General features: G+C 42.1%; 2 protein-coding genes across 2 annotated transcripts in view; both read left to right on the top strand.

Annotated features, from left to right (window-relative positions):
- The window catches only part of LOC126561486 (diacylglycerol kinase 1), a 483,147-nt gene that overhangs the window by 205,480 nt on the left and 260,384 nt on the right, over positions 1-17,283 (top strand). The window lies entirely within an intron of this gene.
- Positions 78-16,995, top strand: LOC126562557 (myosin light chain kinase 2, skeletal/cardiac muscle-like). The gene is made up of 5 exons (XM_050219103.1): positions 78-153; positions 12,671-12,965; positions 13,188-13,329; positions 13,411-13,610; positions 16,636-16,995. The coding sequence occupies exons 1-5, from the start codon at positions 120-122 to the stop codon at positions 16,979-16,981; spliced, it is 1,017 nt and encodes a 338-aa protein (XP_050075060.1). The 5' UTR covers positions 78-119; the 3' UTR covers positions 16,982-16,995.

The following is a 17,283-nucleotide window of genomic DNA, read 5'->3' as shown; positions in this document are numbered from 1 at the left end:
ACTTTGGCTTGGCTTACATAAGCCTGTGATTTTAAGAGTGTTCCGGTGATCTTTCTCAGCTGAAACTCTACAAAAGACAACGTCCACTAACTAGGACTACAAAGACAAAAGGTTCCATCATGTATAAGGTTGATGAAAACTATCCAATAAAAGGTAAGAGCGTTAAATGTTTCCCGTATAATCAAGTTTGTTAGAAAATAACATGAAAAAATTAATTATATTCTAAAAAGCAATTCAAAAGAAGTTTGAAAAAAGATGGCTTGTATATAAAGCAGATCGAATAAAATCCGTAAAACCTTAAGAAACTGCTCCTCTCAATGTTCGAGCTCAATACATTTCCTTTCGATCCCTTTTTCCTTTTACCATTTACTTTAAATCAGCAATTAAATCCAGCATTACTTTCTAATTAAGTGCGATTTTCCTCACTCAACACCAACATTAGCGGCTCGACGATGGTACATTTTCACCCCGATTTAACATTCGCAAATGGGCAATTTCCGCGTTACCGTTGATTACAGAATTGTGCGATAGCCGGACGTCGGGTAAAAAAAGAAAGCATTTCCCCCCCTTGCTGGAGCTACCAACACGATCACCTTGCACGATCGTTCCACCGGCACGTACTTTACGACGCCGTTACCGCAGTCTCGATCGGTAAACAATGTAGCTCGTTTATTTTCCTGCCAAGCCGGCCGCCGAGGGGATGAATGCAAGCAGCAACAGCACACCGGCGTTTCGGGTCCTGTTTTATCATTCCTCAACTTTCCACTTACCATCGTAACTCGCAAAAGCAAGACCAAAGAGCGGGAATGGGGCGAGCAAACGCAATTAGGGTGACCGTTTGACGTCAAATGCCTTTGGCGGACGCGCGCTGTATAATGGTGGCGTGCGACTTTACGCCATTTCTGCTACGACAATGAGGTCCCGCGGAAATGAATGGAATGAAGCACACGGAACAGTCGCTTCGGACTGATTTTTGGCGGCACGTACACATTCATCACACACAAGAAGATCGCGCACGAACAAAAATGGGCCTGAAAAGCTGTGATGATGCTGGGTGAGGTGGAATGTTGATGGTCCGCTACCAACCCCTTTTCACGTACACAAGCGTTGTGCGTTTGAAGCACACGCTCCAGGTGCTGTTCGCACACGTTCGTACCGTTCTATAAGCAACCAGGCGTCTCCATTCGGCTCGTAACTTTATGCTGAAATATTGATCCTAAAGCCATTCCCCACCCGCTGTTGCTATGGTAACCTCAAGGGACGGGAAACAGGACAAAAAATGGGCAAAAGAGAAACAACACCACTCTATCCAGCTGGTGGTGCAATTATTCAATCCAACCATTCCGGGCCGGCTTTGCTGTGCTCGATCGATCGGTGATATGAGTATGCGGTTGAAAGTAAGGCCACTGGGGCGCTCTCGTTGATTAATTGCTCACACTGTCGAGCGAAACGATTCGAGTGATGGAAGAACTAACCGCAAGCACACAAATCGTCAAGAAATAATGATAGGTTTTCATTTTTTTGGTTGTGTTTCTAAATGAAAGCCGAAAACAGGTAGGAAGGGTAAAGGTTGAGAGTGGAAACATTGCTTAACGTGATCCCGTAATATGGCACGGTTTGTGAATGGATGGTATTCATTCATGGAATAAAAAAATAACGTACTACCTACCTGAACGGGATGGTAACGGAATAGAACAGAACGACCGAAGAGTTGTTCGAAAATGCCGCACAAAATGTTGATAATTTTAAGCTGAATTAAGGATATTCATACGTTTTCACTGTTTATATTTCTTGTTCATATGCAAGTAATAATTTTGAGTTACGAAAAAAAAATGTTCAAGATACTCGTTTCATTCTTTTCAAATATATTCTTTGCCCTTATCCTTTTAAGGAAAATATATTAATTAAACAAATACAGAGTAAAATTCTCTAGTTAAAGCTAAAAGCTCTAGCTCTAAGAAACATGAAATAAGAAGGAAAATTGTGTGATATTTTCAAGCCGTTAAGTGAATCTTCATTGACCATGCAATGAAGGCTTTACCCCATAAGCTTAAGGGAGGATATTTTTTTATATGGCTGTTGTTGCTGTCGATAGTAAGTTTCATCGTAAATCCATACACAAGTAAAGGATCCCGGATGAAATCAACATTAAAGACTGAAACAAACTGTTATGCAAATGCACAACTAAGCAATTGTAATGCCGTGCGCCACAATAAAATTTAAGGCTCAAGATTAAAGACCATGAGCGAGCACTCATAATAATCTACATAGCTTTTAGAGCTCTTGCTGCAAACTGTTACAAAATTGATCTGCTACAAAAGTTTACAAAAGGAGACTATCGCACAAAAGTAAAAGCTATTGAAAATTCTTTCTGTTGTCTTCACACAGCACAGATGGATTGTAAATATGGTTTTGGTTGTTAGGATGTTTATACAAACTCAATTCTTAGTTTTACCTATATTTACGACTGTGATTGCTTCTGTAGGCTCTAGGCTCTCTCCTGTGCATTTTTGTAAACGTTAATTTTAAACTGTTTTTCGGATGTTATTAGAATTCAAATAACGATCATCAACATCCTACGGTTGGTTTGGTTAAAAACATAATATATTGATTGGAACGCGAGTTTGCTACAAAGAATCATATGAACATCACAATGAAGATTGCCGTCTCTTTGCTCTAAAAGAGTCCAAGAAGATTGTACGATCACTTTTATCATAGACAGAGTATGAGGTTCTGATGAGTACGAGGTTTAAATGTTACGAAGCTCATTCAAATCTGTTGAATTTCTAATTCTGCCAATTATGTATGAAATTGTCACATGAGAAAACCACATTTTATTCATCTTTTGGCAAGCAAATACAGTCCATCCACGTACTTTGAGCTAAAAAATGTGCAGATCGATATAATTAATAAGGAACATTTATTTTCAAATAGCTCACACTCAATAACAAGCTGTTTACTTCCAGCCGTACTGAAGGAAGTGAACCGTCATGTTCTGTTGTTGACCAATCATGCACCACAAGAATGCAGCAAGTCACGTCAAGCCGAATAAAAATAATCCATTTCTCACAGCGCTAATAAAAATGATTATGTGATCCACCCTTCAGTCGCGGTTTCTGTGCAACGACCCGCACCACCCCGTAATAATTTGGCTTATTTGTCAATGAAAATGTTTGCCAGCCATAAATCAATCCACCGTAACGATCGCGTGTGCATATAGTTTTGGGGGTGGGCAAAATAAACTTTTAAAAAACACATCACATAATGATCGAAATCGGATGATCTCTTGCGATCGTTGGAAAATTATTTCCTTCCTGATCTAGTGGCTAGGTGGTCCAGCAGGAGGGAAGCTTGGGGAGGAGGGAAGCCAGGAGGTAGGACAGGGTACTTTGGCATAGTGTCAACTAAAATTAGAATTGAAATGTCTCACACTTCGATGCTTGCTGGTGATGGTTTCTTGCTGCTCTTTTTGCTCTCCGTTCGCTTGGTTGTTGCTTGTATGGCCACGTTCGGATTTAGGCGAACACCATTGCATAATCTAGCCCCGGAAACTCGAAACACTTTACTCGACACATTCAAAAGACAATAAAGCGTACGTCTCCGTCTCGTTGGGAATAATTGTGTGGATTGCGTGTGCGTACGAGTCACGGATCGAATTGATCCCGAACGAAAACTGCGCACGACCGTCGACGGTGAGGCGTGATAATTGATTCCCGGGATTACAGGAGATTTGTTAAACATGGTTAGGTTGGAACAGTGATGAAGAACAGTGTGTCCGTTAGATGGATCTAAACAAATCCAACGATCGTTCGTTTTTAAAAACACACGTGGAGTAAATGCGGTTAATTTCGGTTGAAAGCGACAGAAAACGTCAAACGTTGTTTTAGAAAAAAAATGAATATTTATTAAACAAACTAATGCTCGACATGATAGAACGTTCTTATTTGATTCACTCAACTTTCTGCATTTTCTAATATTTATTAAAACGTAATTATCTAGTTAACGAAAAATATTTTTTCCGTTCGCATTCTTGTGCCAGATTCGTCCGTCGTCGATGCAATGAATCCGGCAAACGCTCTAATTAACCACTAAGCAAAGCTACCCAATTCCAACTCCTATCCAGATCAGACAGACGCACTTCGTTACGGCTCGCTGAGCACAACAATCGCTTCCCGTGACGATCGTCTTTCGATACGCACCAAATAAATTCTGCCCAACGCAAACATCTTGCCGCTGTCTTTTCTCTACTCGCAAAATCCCATCCTTTTGCCGCGATCGTATCTTCTTCGCTTCTGAAGACAAACCTGGCAGACGATTGGCAGTCACCTAACAGCTGTGGCTGCTTTTCCGCTGCATTGTTGTGCTGTTGATCTGGGATGGAAGCATTTGTTCGATTCGGGTGTTTGTTTTCTTCTTCGCAAAATCCGACAATATCACGATAACATCTGGCTAGTGTGTTTCTTCGTCTGCCAATATACGTCATGGTGTCTCGGTGGCAGTATATGTATGACGGTATCGTCCACTACCTCCTCATGGATGATGTAATGCCGTTGTCGGGTTTAGATATATTTAAGCAAATGGAATCATTCCAATTTATGTTTCAACTTGTTCTAAAAATGTGGTAGCTTTTGTGCTACAGAACGTACAACTTTCAATGATGAAAGACTGAACAAACAAAATAGGTCTGGTTAGGTGACATCGTATGCATCTTCTCTTAGTACCAAAACAACTGACATAGTGCATTGCAATGATCCTCGAATAAATTTAAATGAACCTGCCAGAGGATCATGCCTGATGGTTCTTTTTCAAACCATTATCTGAGCTATTCGTGACGGTTTCTATTTAAAATTTCAGTAGAAGAAGAATTTTCTTTTTATTTCATTCTATCGCAATTCTAAAATAATTTAAAAAATATATATTCGTGCTTTGTCGGTACAACATAGAAAGGCAAAAATACTAGTCGACTGCTGGATGGGAAAATAAATTTTCTAACATAATGTGATGCGTTTCATATTGTACGAAACGACGATACAAAATCGACATTTATTTCAATTAAATTCTCTCTGTAGTCTATTTAATGGTACGAATCTTTTGAGGAGATAATACTTAGCGCAGTGCGCATTGAATGTGTTTAAATTGTCGTCTCAAACGCCTCACGGTAATCTTCAACTGTCACGACTCACAACAGCCTAACAAAAATCAAATCGTTTTAAACAACAGAATGCGCATAAATCGTCAATTAAGCGTCAATGCCAAACAATTGCCATTAGAAAGAAAATCTCTGCCCTAGAGAGTTCAACAACACGATCGCGCTAAACGTTGACGCGAGGTCCTGCACCGCGTGTTTAACCGATGTGTGAATGAATGATGCTGTCTCATCCTTTTAACCGCTTGCTGATAAAGCGCGTAAACGGTCGCACTATGGTAGCTAAAATCGCGTTGTTTACAGACATCCGGCGGAACGGATTGCATAACGGATTGTACGCGTGAAAAAGCCCCTGAGCGCCATCGCATTGTTGAACCGATGGCATCGCAGGCAACCCTCACGCCATCAACAGGGCACATAGCAAACAGTTTGGCTAACAATCTTTATTTCAAGATTTTGGCATGAAAGTGAAAGGTTTTCTACCGCTTTCTAAAACCTGTCCGCAACCGTATTGTCCCACGGTGAAACATCGACCCGCGCGCTACGTTCAACATAAACAACATAAACCCGGTGCCTGTGGGGAAAACACAGCCAGAGCGTACGATGGCGCGCGTCAAGGTCATGGCATACTGGCTAACCGGATGTCAAGGTGGTTCACGGGCCTGAACAAAATCAAACTTGCTACGATCGGGGGGAGACGTACATTCTAATGGAGACGCCTGGTAGTTGGTACACGTACACACAGACACAATAATGGGGAAAATGGTAGCACTAACACACAAACAAATGTACACTCAGGCCGCTTTTCGTATCCTCACTTTCATGCCAGCTGGGACCGATCAGCAGACACAAACCAACCAGGCAGCCAACGACCGTACCGTAAGGTGAATCGTTCGCAAGGCCTTTGCCAAACGTTTAACGACACAACACAACGGTGGGCTACGAGAAGTGTGGAACACACAACCTGTGTGCCAACCGAGCTTCGATGAAATAAGTACATTTTCAAACAATCTGTTTTGGAACATACATAAATAAAATTCCTTTTGTTGCGAGCTATGTTACAATCCCAACGCGATCCACGCGCATTGTTTCGTACGATCGGATCCTCAACACCATCGACGCCTCGACGGTACCACACTAAATGAATGGCCTCGCGACGCGACAGTTCAGCGACGGCGGCGTTATAAATCGTGAAGGTCACCGAAACATAAATCAAACACACCCCGAGCGTTTGTATGGAGGTTTTTGCTGGGGTTGGTGGACGGCCTAGCTGCTCGTCGCTCGGGGGAGGGTCTCGAGCGATTTTATTCGATTGCGCCATTTCACGTGTCGCAGATTTTTCCTTCTGCCAAAAAGGAGGAAGAATACGCTGCTTTCAAAATGGGATGGAAAGGTGCCACACCGACTGTGTTTTCAATTCCTTCAAATTTAGTGAATGAAATTGTGATTGTTGGTTGGTAGATTTATTGTGAAAGATTGACGTATGTCAAGGTGTATTAAAATTATGTAAAATATTGTCTCAAGCTAATAATTTATTCAAATTTACACAAAAAATGCGTCTCAAAAACAGTTAAAAATAAGCTTCTAATCGTATAAAAGATTTTTTTTCAACAATCGAGTTTATCGATTCGATCTATTCGAACGAGCTTGGTCGCTGGCGAACATCTTCCTGGTGGGGCGTGAGTTCGGTATCCTCATCACGTGCCTCGCCAACCTTTCTTTCCGGCTTCCGGCAGTCAACCGTCAGGATATCTGCGCTGCCAATCAGCTCTCAGCTAGTTCATCTTTCATTCTCCTTGTCCGCACGCCCTGCTCGCATACACCGTCAAAGATAGGCCTTAGCAATCGCTGTTCGAAGATGGAAAATGGTTGCAGGAGCCTTTTGAATCGCTAGAGTTTCTAAGCAACTGATAATTCAGTTTCCGTGTCGGGTTCCATCATGATTAAAATCGTGATGAAGCCTCCGACAAGCAGATACTTTATCTTCGTCTTATTCTTGACTTAATGACATACAGGGCATGTCGGCCATCCTAAGGACTTTCTATACTTGATATCTCGTACTGATACCTCGTAATCGGATAGTCAGTTCATACTGCGGGAGAACGATCCAGATGGAATTTGATCACCGAATCCCGCGATTTGTAGACCGGTCGCTGGACCGACGGGAGTGCGCCATGTGGACAGAGTTAATAGTTATTCAAGTCACGCTTATCCATCTCATTATCCAAGTATGAAATATATAATACAAAGCTCACAATCCCCGTGATGTACTTCATCCCGGGTAAGCTTGATCCTCTACAACAAACAAAAATCCCTGCTTTCTTTTCTTTTGGCCCTTTTAACGATGCATGCAAATGCATTTCAAACACACCAAACAAATGCAGTTTTGCCAAGCTGCTTTCACACACCAGCCCCGTAATGTTTATGTTGCGAGTAAGCTAAGACGTCAACAAATTTGGCACCACAGCACACACAAAACACTGTCTTCCCGGTCCGTGACCGTGCCCGGTGGGGTGCAGGCACAGATGGAACAGAAACAATTTTACGACTAATTACCGTCCGTGCCGTCCTCGCGCAGTAAGTTCACAAAGAGTGAACGACTTGTTTGAAATCCGCTGCTCGGTTTTGTCCCTAGCAGCAACCTCACAGTTCGGTCAAAACAATGACTTACCTTGCACTTGATCTTTTACTTCTTCGTCGGCCCAACTTTGGTTCATAAACCCTTTTTTTCGGTTAAATAACAACGACGGTAAAGAAGGGTTTTAATTTTATTTCTCTATATTTTATGGGAGTAAAAATTGCCCAGTGTTTCTCCGGACAAAAAACCAGATGCACACATTTTCCTACTATGCATTAGTGCCAAACCGAACGGTTTACTGCCAAACACGGGTACACGTACGGTTCGGTAAAGATCGAAAGATTGACAAGAACATTTCCTGCTACGTGCTTCACGCTGCTCACTTATTTTGCGACCGATCTATGTGCTGTTTTATTTTCAAACAGTAACGACCAACCCAAAAAAAAACAGTGATCCGATTCGAACGATAGCAAACACACCATTAAACACACGATTACACACAAACTCGCGCGCGCTAGCAATCGAGTGATGATGTTTGTCACCGGGATGTGCCTTTTTTTTGGCTGGCTAAATGCTGCTTCCAGATGTGTTGGAATGCAACCAGATGTGCCGCGTACGACGGTACGCGACGGTTGAACGCTTCAAATTGATACTTCCTTCTGGGGGTTCTGCTCCTAAGCCAAGAGGGCGAAAAGAGTGGCGAGAAAAAAAGCGAATTAAAATTTAAATGTATACCCGAAAACAGATACTAATTTTTATGTGACGTGCCATTAAAGTTTAGCGCTCTGGAAGAGCAACATTCCAAGGCAGGATTTCGTTTCATTTTCGTTCATTCCTTTTTTGATCACCGGATTTTTATCAGTGCGCTCAGCAGAACAGCTGGCCCGGTGCGTGGTACGTAGATCATATCGAGCGTGTTCTCAGACAATCGTTGCTGGCGGGCACTGGTGGTCAATGCTGAAAATAGATTCAAACCAGTCACACACTAGGGAGCGTACGATGGGCGCGTTACTCGGGCGAGCTGCAAACAGTTCAGCGGATCACATAAGGCCAGCATCTTTCTACATGTGATCGTAGCGAGACTATTATATTTTTTTTTAATTGAAGAATATTAGCTTACAATGCTAATAAACTTTTTCTTAATTTTCAACAATATAATCTGTAGGATACTCAGCAGATAAAACTAAAGCTTCAGTTTATACATCTATATCTATATCTTATTTAATTTTTTTTAAATTAATTTTTTTTTTAATTTTGAAAAAGACTGACTAAGTGACTAAAGACTTGTAAATTGAGGTTCTTCAAACTTAAATATCTTTATAATTTGTAATTTGTAACTCTAACAAAAGAGGAAAGAATCGTCTTCTCTCTATGATATAATAAAAGCTCGATCGTCGATCTTTTTTTTTCGAGATCCTTCCACGAAGGAAGATTATTTTATGAACTCTTTTTAAATCACTACCTCTATGTCCCAAAGCCATTTGCCTTGCCTTTCTCGATTGCCAAATGAAAAAAAATAAATAACAAAACACACACACTCGCACATTTTGAACTTGAACTCTCGATGCTCTCGAAGGTAAACCCATTTGGCTGCTGTTTTAACGGATTTTCCTTCCTCCTTCCTTGTTTACTTTTTCGCTCGTGTACATTTTCCACCCATTTTTCCCACAATTGTTTTGCACAAGTGCCAACAACACCACCGGGTACCCGCAAGTTGGATGTTCAATAGGATTTTAGCACGGCGGGACCGAACGAACCGAGATCGCACCCATGTGTCGCCATGTGTTTGGGACTCTCTATTTTTATGAGCGTTTTCTCTGCTCCGTCTGCTTAATGGATACGCTCGTTTTCACTCCACCATTTGTGTGCGATAACTAATGCCGCATGCCGAAAAACGTACCTGCAAAAAGGGGACAGAAGCGGTTGCCTCTTCCTTAGAACAATAATTTAACATTTATTTACATCAGCGTGCCCGGTGCAGCACGATTCGGTCGTGTTTTGTTGTGGTTCGGTGGATGAACAATCACCAATCGTGCCGTGTCTGATCGTGCGTCGTGCCGAAAGGTACGCCGCCAACAGCTGAGACGCGATCAAGAAAGTTTTGTTCAACGAGTGGACCATATTTGTTATTTATTTGGAGAGTAATGTTGGTAAGTAAAAACCTAAATTACTTACAAACTATCAACACATCTACAGCACTTTAATGTAACATTTTTACTTAGCACTTTAATGTAACATGATGATTATGATTTGTTGTGGAATTGTAAGATCGTTTGTTTTAGATATAAAATTCATATCAAATTTACAACCTGTTGCCTTGAGGCTAAAATTATTACTGCAGCGCGTGAAGCTTTTTTCCTCCTTTGTCTGTTCGTATTGCTATATTTTGATGAAATAGAGAACATAAATTATAACAACAAGCTTCTTTGATCTCTTGTGATCTTTAAAAAATTTAATTGAAAAAGATCGAATGATGAAACAGGTACGAGTTACACAAATCATGTTGATAGAATAAAAATTTCTCCAGGAAGCGATTAAAAAGTCGCCATGAGTGGTAATGAAAAATAAAGCTCAAAGCTCAAAGTACATTGAAATTATGCATTCCTTACAATAAATCGAAATTAAGTCTATAGATTGTAAAGTTTAATCATTAAGTAAGAAAATAATTGATGAAAAAGATAAATGATAAGACAAATTAAACAATAAAATAAACAAATCAAAATAACAACGATGATGGGAAAATTAGTAAAAATATTTTAAAGCGAACTAAACAACAAGTAAAGAATAAATTAATTATTAAATAAACACGGTTCATGAGGTAAACAAATAAATAAACGAAAATTCTATTATTACTGCTATTCTACTGAAATTTATTGCTACCATTAACATCTTGTTCTCTGGTAAACGATCGTCGATCCACCCTAATAGATACTAATTAAACAAACCTAACTGAAGCAATCGAAATTTGACCCTCGTCGTGTTGCCATTGATCGAAGCACTTGTGCTACACCTACACGACAGGTGGCTTCATGCAAATGCAGTGCAATTTTAAGTTCACAAGCTCTGCTCAAGAATAAACCGTAGACGGCATCCCATGATGCTCATTCTCAAACCTCCTATTAGTCACAAACATTCGTCACGGTAGAACGGAACCGCCCCAGTCACCAGTGCAATAAACGACGGACCATCCAAGCAGCCAGACCAGAACAGGTCTGGCCACACTGCAGTCACCTCCATTTAATTCCCTAATTGATTTGATTTATTGAAACCCAGCGCACAGGGAAGGTGATGGTCCCGATGTTGAGCACTGCTACCGAAAAACAACACCGTCACACAGTCTTTTATGTTTTTGGAGACAGTGCGGCAGGAAAATGGTGGCATCACGCTCGAACGAAACTCGTGTCCCTCACCGTTTTACGATGCGGACACCGCGTATTGTTTGGTCAACCCAGCTTCCCATCACGGTCAGCTCACCGAGTAGCGACATAAATGTCCGACCCGATTTCACAAGGTGTGCCGCCCGTTCGTTCGTTCGTTCGTGCGTTCTTCCTGCTTGTACGCGATCACCTTTGGAGGCAAAACCCGTGTGTCACTACGCATCAGCATCATCGGAACGATACTCCACAGACCTGTGCAAACAACGACAGCAAACAGTGTTCATGGACGGTGGTGGTGGTGTTGATGGTTGGTGGAAGACCAAAAGGACGAAATGTGATCGTGTGGTGGTGTGTTCGGTTCTGTTTCTTCGCGGTTGAATTAAGAATCCGAGTGCGTCCAATTAACCGATTCGTTGTAGCTGGTCGGGTTGGTGTTGGCTGTCGATGTTTCGGATTTCAGTCGGTTGTGAAAAGCCAGTGGAATCGCATGGAAAGCATGGACATTGGTACAGTGAGCTTGCTGTGAATTGCGTTGTGTTTCGTGTGGATGCCAAGGAATTGTGTAAAGATTGTTATGAGTAAAAAGCAATACGCGATCACTTCGAGATCAAAACAGTGTCCTGTGGTGGTTGGAATGTAATGTTTTATGATTGTAATTCCAGAAGATCAGTGCAATCTCGGATTGATAAAGTGCCATTTTCGTCTAGATCCATCGATAATATCTGTCTTAAGCAACATGTGCGCCACATTATACGGTAAAATCGATTAAAATTCATCTCTAGCTTTGTGCTGTGCTCTGATGTTTGTGTAAAAGCTTTCCATAATGAGCCATGACCGTAAGGCATGCAATGAGTGTCTCAAGAAGCTCAGTGCAGTGTCCTAAGGATCAAAAAAAAAATTACGTGCAATCATTAGTTATCCAAAATGATCCAGTTTGTGAACAAGAATTTGTTGGCCAATTTTCAAACGATGACTTCATGCTGTTCTCAAGCCATGGGACGATCAAGGCCATCAGGTGGAATTCATATTCAAAGCTGAAGATCATCCCAACTGAGCCATATACCTTTTGCCAAGCCTATTTTAAAGGCTAATTTAAATTGCGTATTGTAAAGATGCAAGGAATAAATCATTCTAGCTCTTGTTTATCAACGTTTAAATTGTTTATGATTCAGCTCTGTGTGTCAAGGATGCCGAGGATAGATGGAACACGATCCTATACTGTCCAAAAACAAATCTTAAATCTGTCAACAACGGCCAGCGGCTATGACACAAGCTACACTTACCTAGCTTTCCGATCGAACCACTATCTCACTCTCCGGTAGTATCAGACGCAGCTAGACAAAGAGTCCGCAGGAGAAATTAGACCACATTTTACATCGTGTTGTTCTTAAGTAAACAAACCAATTCCGAAACACGCAATCCCTTACGACGGTGTCCAACGTCTCAAGGTTGCGTCGTTTCTGTGTCGCTTGCTTTTCCTGCACGTGGATAAACGTTGGAAATGGAAAATTCTTTCTCACATTTGCTCTCTCCCTCTCTCTCTCTCTCTCTCTTCTATTTCTCCTCCAGACCTCGCACCGGCCTTCCCTTTCCGGGAGGTACAGCTTAAGCTGGACGTCGACCCGAAACAGCAGTTCGAGATACTGCCCGAGCTCGGCCGGGGCACCTTCGGGACGGTGTTTCACTGCCGGGAGAAGGGTACCGGGTTGGAGCTGGCGGCCAAAATTGTACCGTACAAGAAGAAGAAAGATCGCGGTGACATGGTGCGCGAGATCGACATCATGAGCTGCCTGCACCATCCGCGACTGATCCAGCTGTACGATGCGTTCGACTACGAGAACAAATTCTACGTCATTCTCGAGCTGTAAGTGTATTCTCTCACGTTTTTCTTGTGTGTGTGTACATTTGTGTGTACAAACTAAAAAAAGACATACCAAACAGTTGTTAACACCACAAATGTGAGGGATCCGGGTGGTATGGGGCTACTATTACGACTCACCCATTCCGATGGTGGGTGACCTTCGCACTCTCGGTCTCACTGACGATCTCTTTCTCTCTCCCTCTCTCCTCATCTGTATCCTCGCAGCATTCAAGGTGGCGAGCTGTTCGAGCGCGTCATTGACGACGATTTTGTGCTGACGGAGAAAGCGTGCGCCGTCTTCATGCGGCAGATCTGCGAGGGCATGGAGTACATTCACAGCCGGAGCATCATCCACCTAGACATGAAGGTGAGTCAGGCGCTGTGTAGAGAGCCGTTGTCGCAATGCACTATATGTCCTTTTCCCTACCACCCGGCACGACACGGATAGCCAGAAAACATTCTATGCCTCACAAAGACGGGCAACCGGATCAAGATCATCGATTTCGGGTTCGCGCGCCGTTACGATCCGGGCAAGAAGCTGCAGGTGATGTTCGGTACGGCCGAGTTCGCTGCACCGGAGGTGCTCAATTTCGACGAGATCTACTTCTACACCGACATGTGGAGCTTGGGCGTGATCTGTTACGTACTGTAAGTACTATTTGCTGACCCTGGGGCAACGGGCATCCTTGCCTCGCCAGGACTCCAACTGCACCCTTAATCGCTTCCCGCTCTCTAACCCGCTTGGACCGAATGGATGACCGACGCAAGTCATTACGGTTGCCACACTCCATACGAACCGGGGGAACTGTAATTGAGCTACTAATTAGAGCTGCGCGAACAAGCATGACGCGCTGCACCGTGTGCTCCAGACGGAAATGTTGATGGAAAACGTGCGGGAAAACACTTTGGAACTCCTGGCGGATCACACGTTGCTTTTTGGCTTATGCAGGTTTGAGACATTTTCTCGCGCGTGTGTTGATTTGTTGTTCCTATTTGCACCTCACTCCGGAAATAACCCTCACAGTAGGTGTGTGTGAGTGTGTGTGTCTTTAACCGCTTAATTCATTCACAGAAACGTTGTTCATTTCCTTTCTGTCCTGTCCTTCTTTCTATCCTCTGGTCCGACATCGATTGCCCTCGCAAAACAGGGTTCAAACATGAAACGAAGTTGTTTTAAGACTTGAGCTTCGTTTTTCTTTGTGTTTTGCTCTCTTTATTTTTTTTTTTGAAGATATATCTATATCTTTTGCACATTTTCTCATTCGTTTTTTCTCTTTTTTTAATTATCTCAAATTAATTTGTAGATTGATTTAACGTTCGATCGCATCGCTCTGTATTATTACTGTTAATTTTTTCTCCTTTCTTCATTTCTCTTTATGCTCATGCTGTTATTTTTTTAGTTAGAAATGTTTGATTGTTTTTAACAAGTTTTTTTTCCTTTTGTGCGAAATTTGTCTTTAAATTTTATTCCATATCAACCAATTGGAGCCCATTTAATCGGTTTTTCTTTCCATTTTTTTAGAGTAATTTGTAACTATATTTTGAGCAAACCAACTGTAAATGCACTCACCTCTATCTCCCTCTCTCGCACGTATTGACCAGCACTGTGATCAATTTGCCGTTCACACAAAAAGCGTGCAAAGAATATGTTTTGTCTATTACTTCTTGCCCAACTATACAAACTAGAAGTGTTCTTGGTAACATACTGTTTTGATTTGGTTTTTATTACTGGTAATCGATGGCCGGAGCCTGTCGGTAGTGTTTCGCTTTTTGGGTTTACGTTTCGATATGTGCAGGCAACGTATTAGTTACCAGTGAACCATCAACAGGAATGTAGGGGATTCGGCTTTTGGGAGGAAAGTGTTTGCTGTTTTTATGTTGCCGGGTATACCGAAGGTTTTTTTACGCTACTTTTTAATGAAAACTGTGTATATTTAAAAATATTGAAATATCATTCAGCTCCATCCAGATTCTTGTAACTACACTGAAACATACATTTCAAGCTTTTGGGAGACAATTTTAAGCCAGATATTTATCAGGAAAATCGTAGAAAAACGTGTTGAAAACCGTAAAAAAGTTCAGTAAATTGTAAAATTCTTGTGACGAAGATTCAAAAATATGTATTCGAGAAAGTAAAGCTAGAAAAATCCTTCAGAATACCTTATAGTTAATATTCTTTCCTTCAAAAGTCGATCATGCATCGTTTATGGTTCATTTCATTATATATTCGTCTCACTTTACCTCATCCCAAGTGAATTCGTGTTGTTTTATTATTTTATTAGCAAGTTTAATTAGATTTAGATTCAGCTTATCATGCTTGAAGGAAATGTTTAAGGGCAATAAACCGACATTTACTGGACATTAAGACAAAGTATCTTTGAACCCTCCCCCTGAACAAAAAGCCCAAATTATTAATAGATTACTTACTAACGGGCCCTCTTGATAGCCGAAGAAGTTACAAAAATCCCTGAAACAAATGAATATAGATTTAATCGCTCATAAGCCCACAAATCCAGGTGGATGATGTTATACTTTACTCCAACCCATCCATTATTCACGGTACTTCCCCGCATGATACAGACAGGTATCGATTGAGTTTCTTCAACCCACCGTACTACGCCAACGATCTCATTATCATACCGCGTGTGTGTGTGTTGCATACAAATCAATCTCCATTGCACGCCAGCAATCTCCTCACTGTGCAGCTTCATTCAATAGCGATCGTAATGACATAACTCCACACGGCATGCGGGCAGGGGTTAAAATTAGCATAGCAAAAGGGGAAACATCCCCACGTGTTTGAGTACTGATTTTTCCAAAAAAAAAATCCCGTAACGTGCCGGGAATGTTTTACCATTGCACTGGTCGCATGCAAGGAAAAGTTCCACTGCACTAGTGGGAGGTTAAAGCAGGACGAAAACACAAAAATCACTCACACCCGACCACCACGTGCTGGAAATTCCCTAACGCGTGGTTCGAAAAGACAATTAAAATTCATACCTACAACTGATCGGCATCCGAGGGAAAATCCATCTGGAATCCAGCCACAAAGGAATGCCGGAGGAAGTACTTATTGCACCGGCTCCTAATGCTTACTAATTTATCGTACACGATCGAATCTTTTAACCCGCTTCAGGATGCCTAACACTAACAAATTTAAAAAGGAATATGTGTAAATTATTTATCATTGGCTTGCCTTATATGGAGGGTTTCCACGGCCCAATTGGTCATACAATTCCAGAACCAATTTTGCTACACTGATCTCAAAAAAGTATTGATGAATGAGGTCCCTAAATACTCTAGCAACTATTAAAGATTCCTTTTAATTATTTACAAACTTAAAAAAACCCCGTCCAGATAAGGCAACCGAATGCGATCAATCTCTTTTCCATTCTGCTTCCAATCCGCGCATTTTCTTTACGTTTTTTTTTTCTTTTGTTTGCTCTCTTTTCCTCACACACACACTCTGTTTATCTCTCTTCTTTCCATGATTTCTCGTTATCCTTCCACGTTGCGTGTTGATCCATTTTATCACGTATATTTGCGCGCTGATTCGCTCTACTCATCTACTGCGCTGCCCAACAACATGTTCCATCATCCTCTCGCCGTGTCATCAACCACGCTCCTCTTGCCTTGCCTCGTGATCAATTCGTGTGCCGTCAATTCGTACCAGACTGTCCGGACTGTCACCGTTCGTGGGTGGGGACGATCAGGCCACGATGACCAATGTCCTCCAGGGTACGTACACGTTCGACTACAAATCGTTCGACGCCGTGTCGGAAAGTGCGAAGGATTTCGTGCGCAAGCTGCTGGTGCGGGACGGTGAGAAGCGGCTAACGGCACGGAAAGCACTGCGGCATCCGTGGCTCGCGGAAACGACAGCTCAAAGTACCACCGAGCTATCTGTGACAAAAACAAAGTTGAAACGCTATGTTATCAAGAAGCGCTGGATCAAGGCGGTCAATACGATCATTGCACTGCGGCGAATGGGTGCGCGGATCGATTACGATCTAGTTTAAGCCGTACGAAGGGGGAGGGGGAGGATGAGAACGAGAGACTTCCCTTTTGCTAATCTTGTTACAGGGCGAGTGTCTAACGCGGTGTCACACCGTTGAGTATCATCGAAAGAATTTGAACGCGGAACGTGTATAAAAAAACAAAAACCTTAAAGGGACCACACCAGGCGTTTCCGCGGAAAGCGGGAAGACATGCACCGATGATTAGGAGGAGGACAGAGGAAAATGGAAGGAGGAAGGAATGCAACTACTTAAAGCACCCACCCACAAATACAAAGCTCTATTCTATGCGTTGCACTTCTTCG

This window comes from Anopheles maculipalpis, chromosome 3RL (genome assembly GCF_943734695.1).
Source record: "Anopheles maculipalpis chromosome 3RL, idAnoMacuDA_375_x, whole genome shotgun sequence".
NCBI classification, from domain to species: Eukaryota; Metazoa; Arthropoda; class Insecta; order Diptera; family Culicidae; genus Anopheles; species Anopheles maculipalpis.
This window is presented reverse-complemented; position numbering and strand designations above follow the sequence as displayed.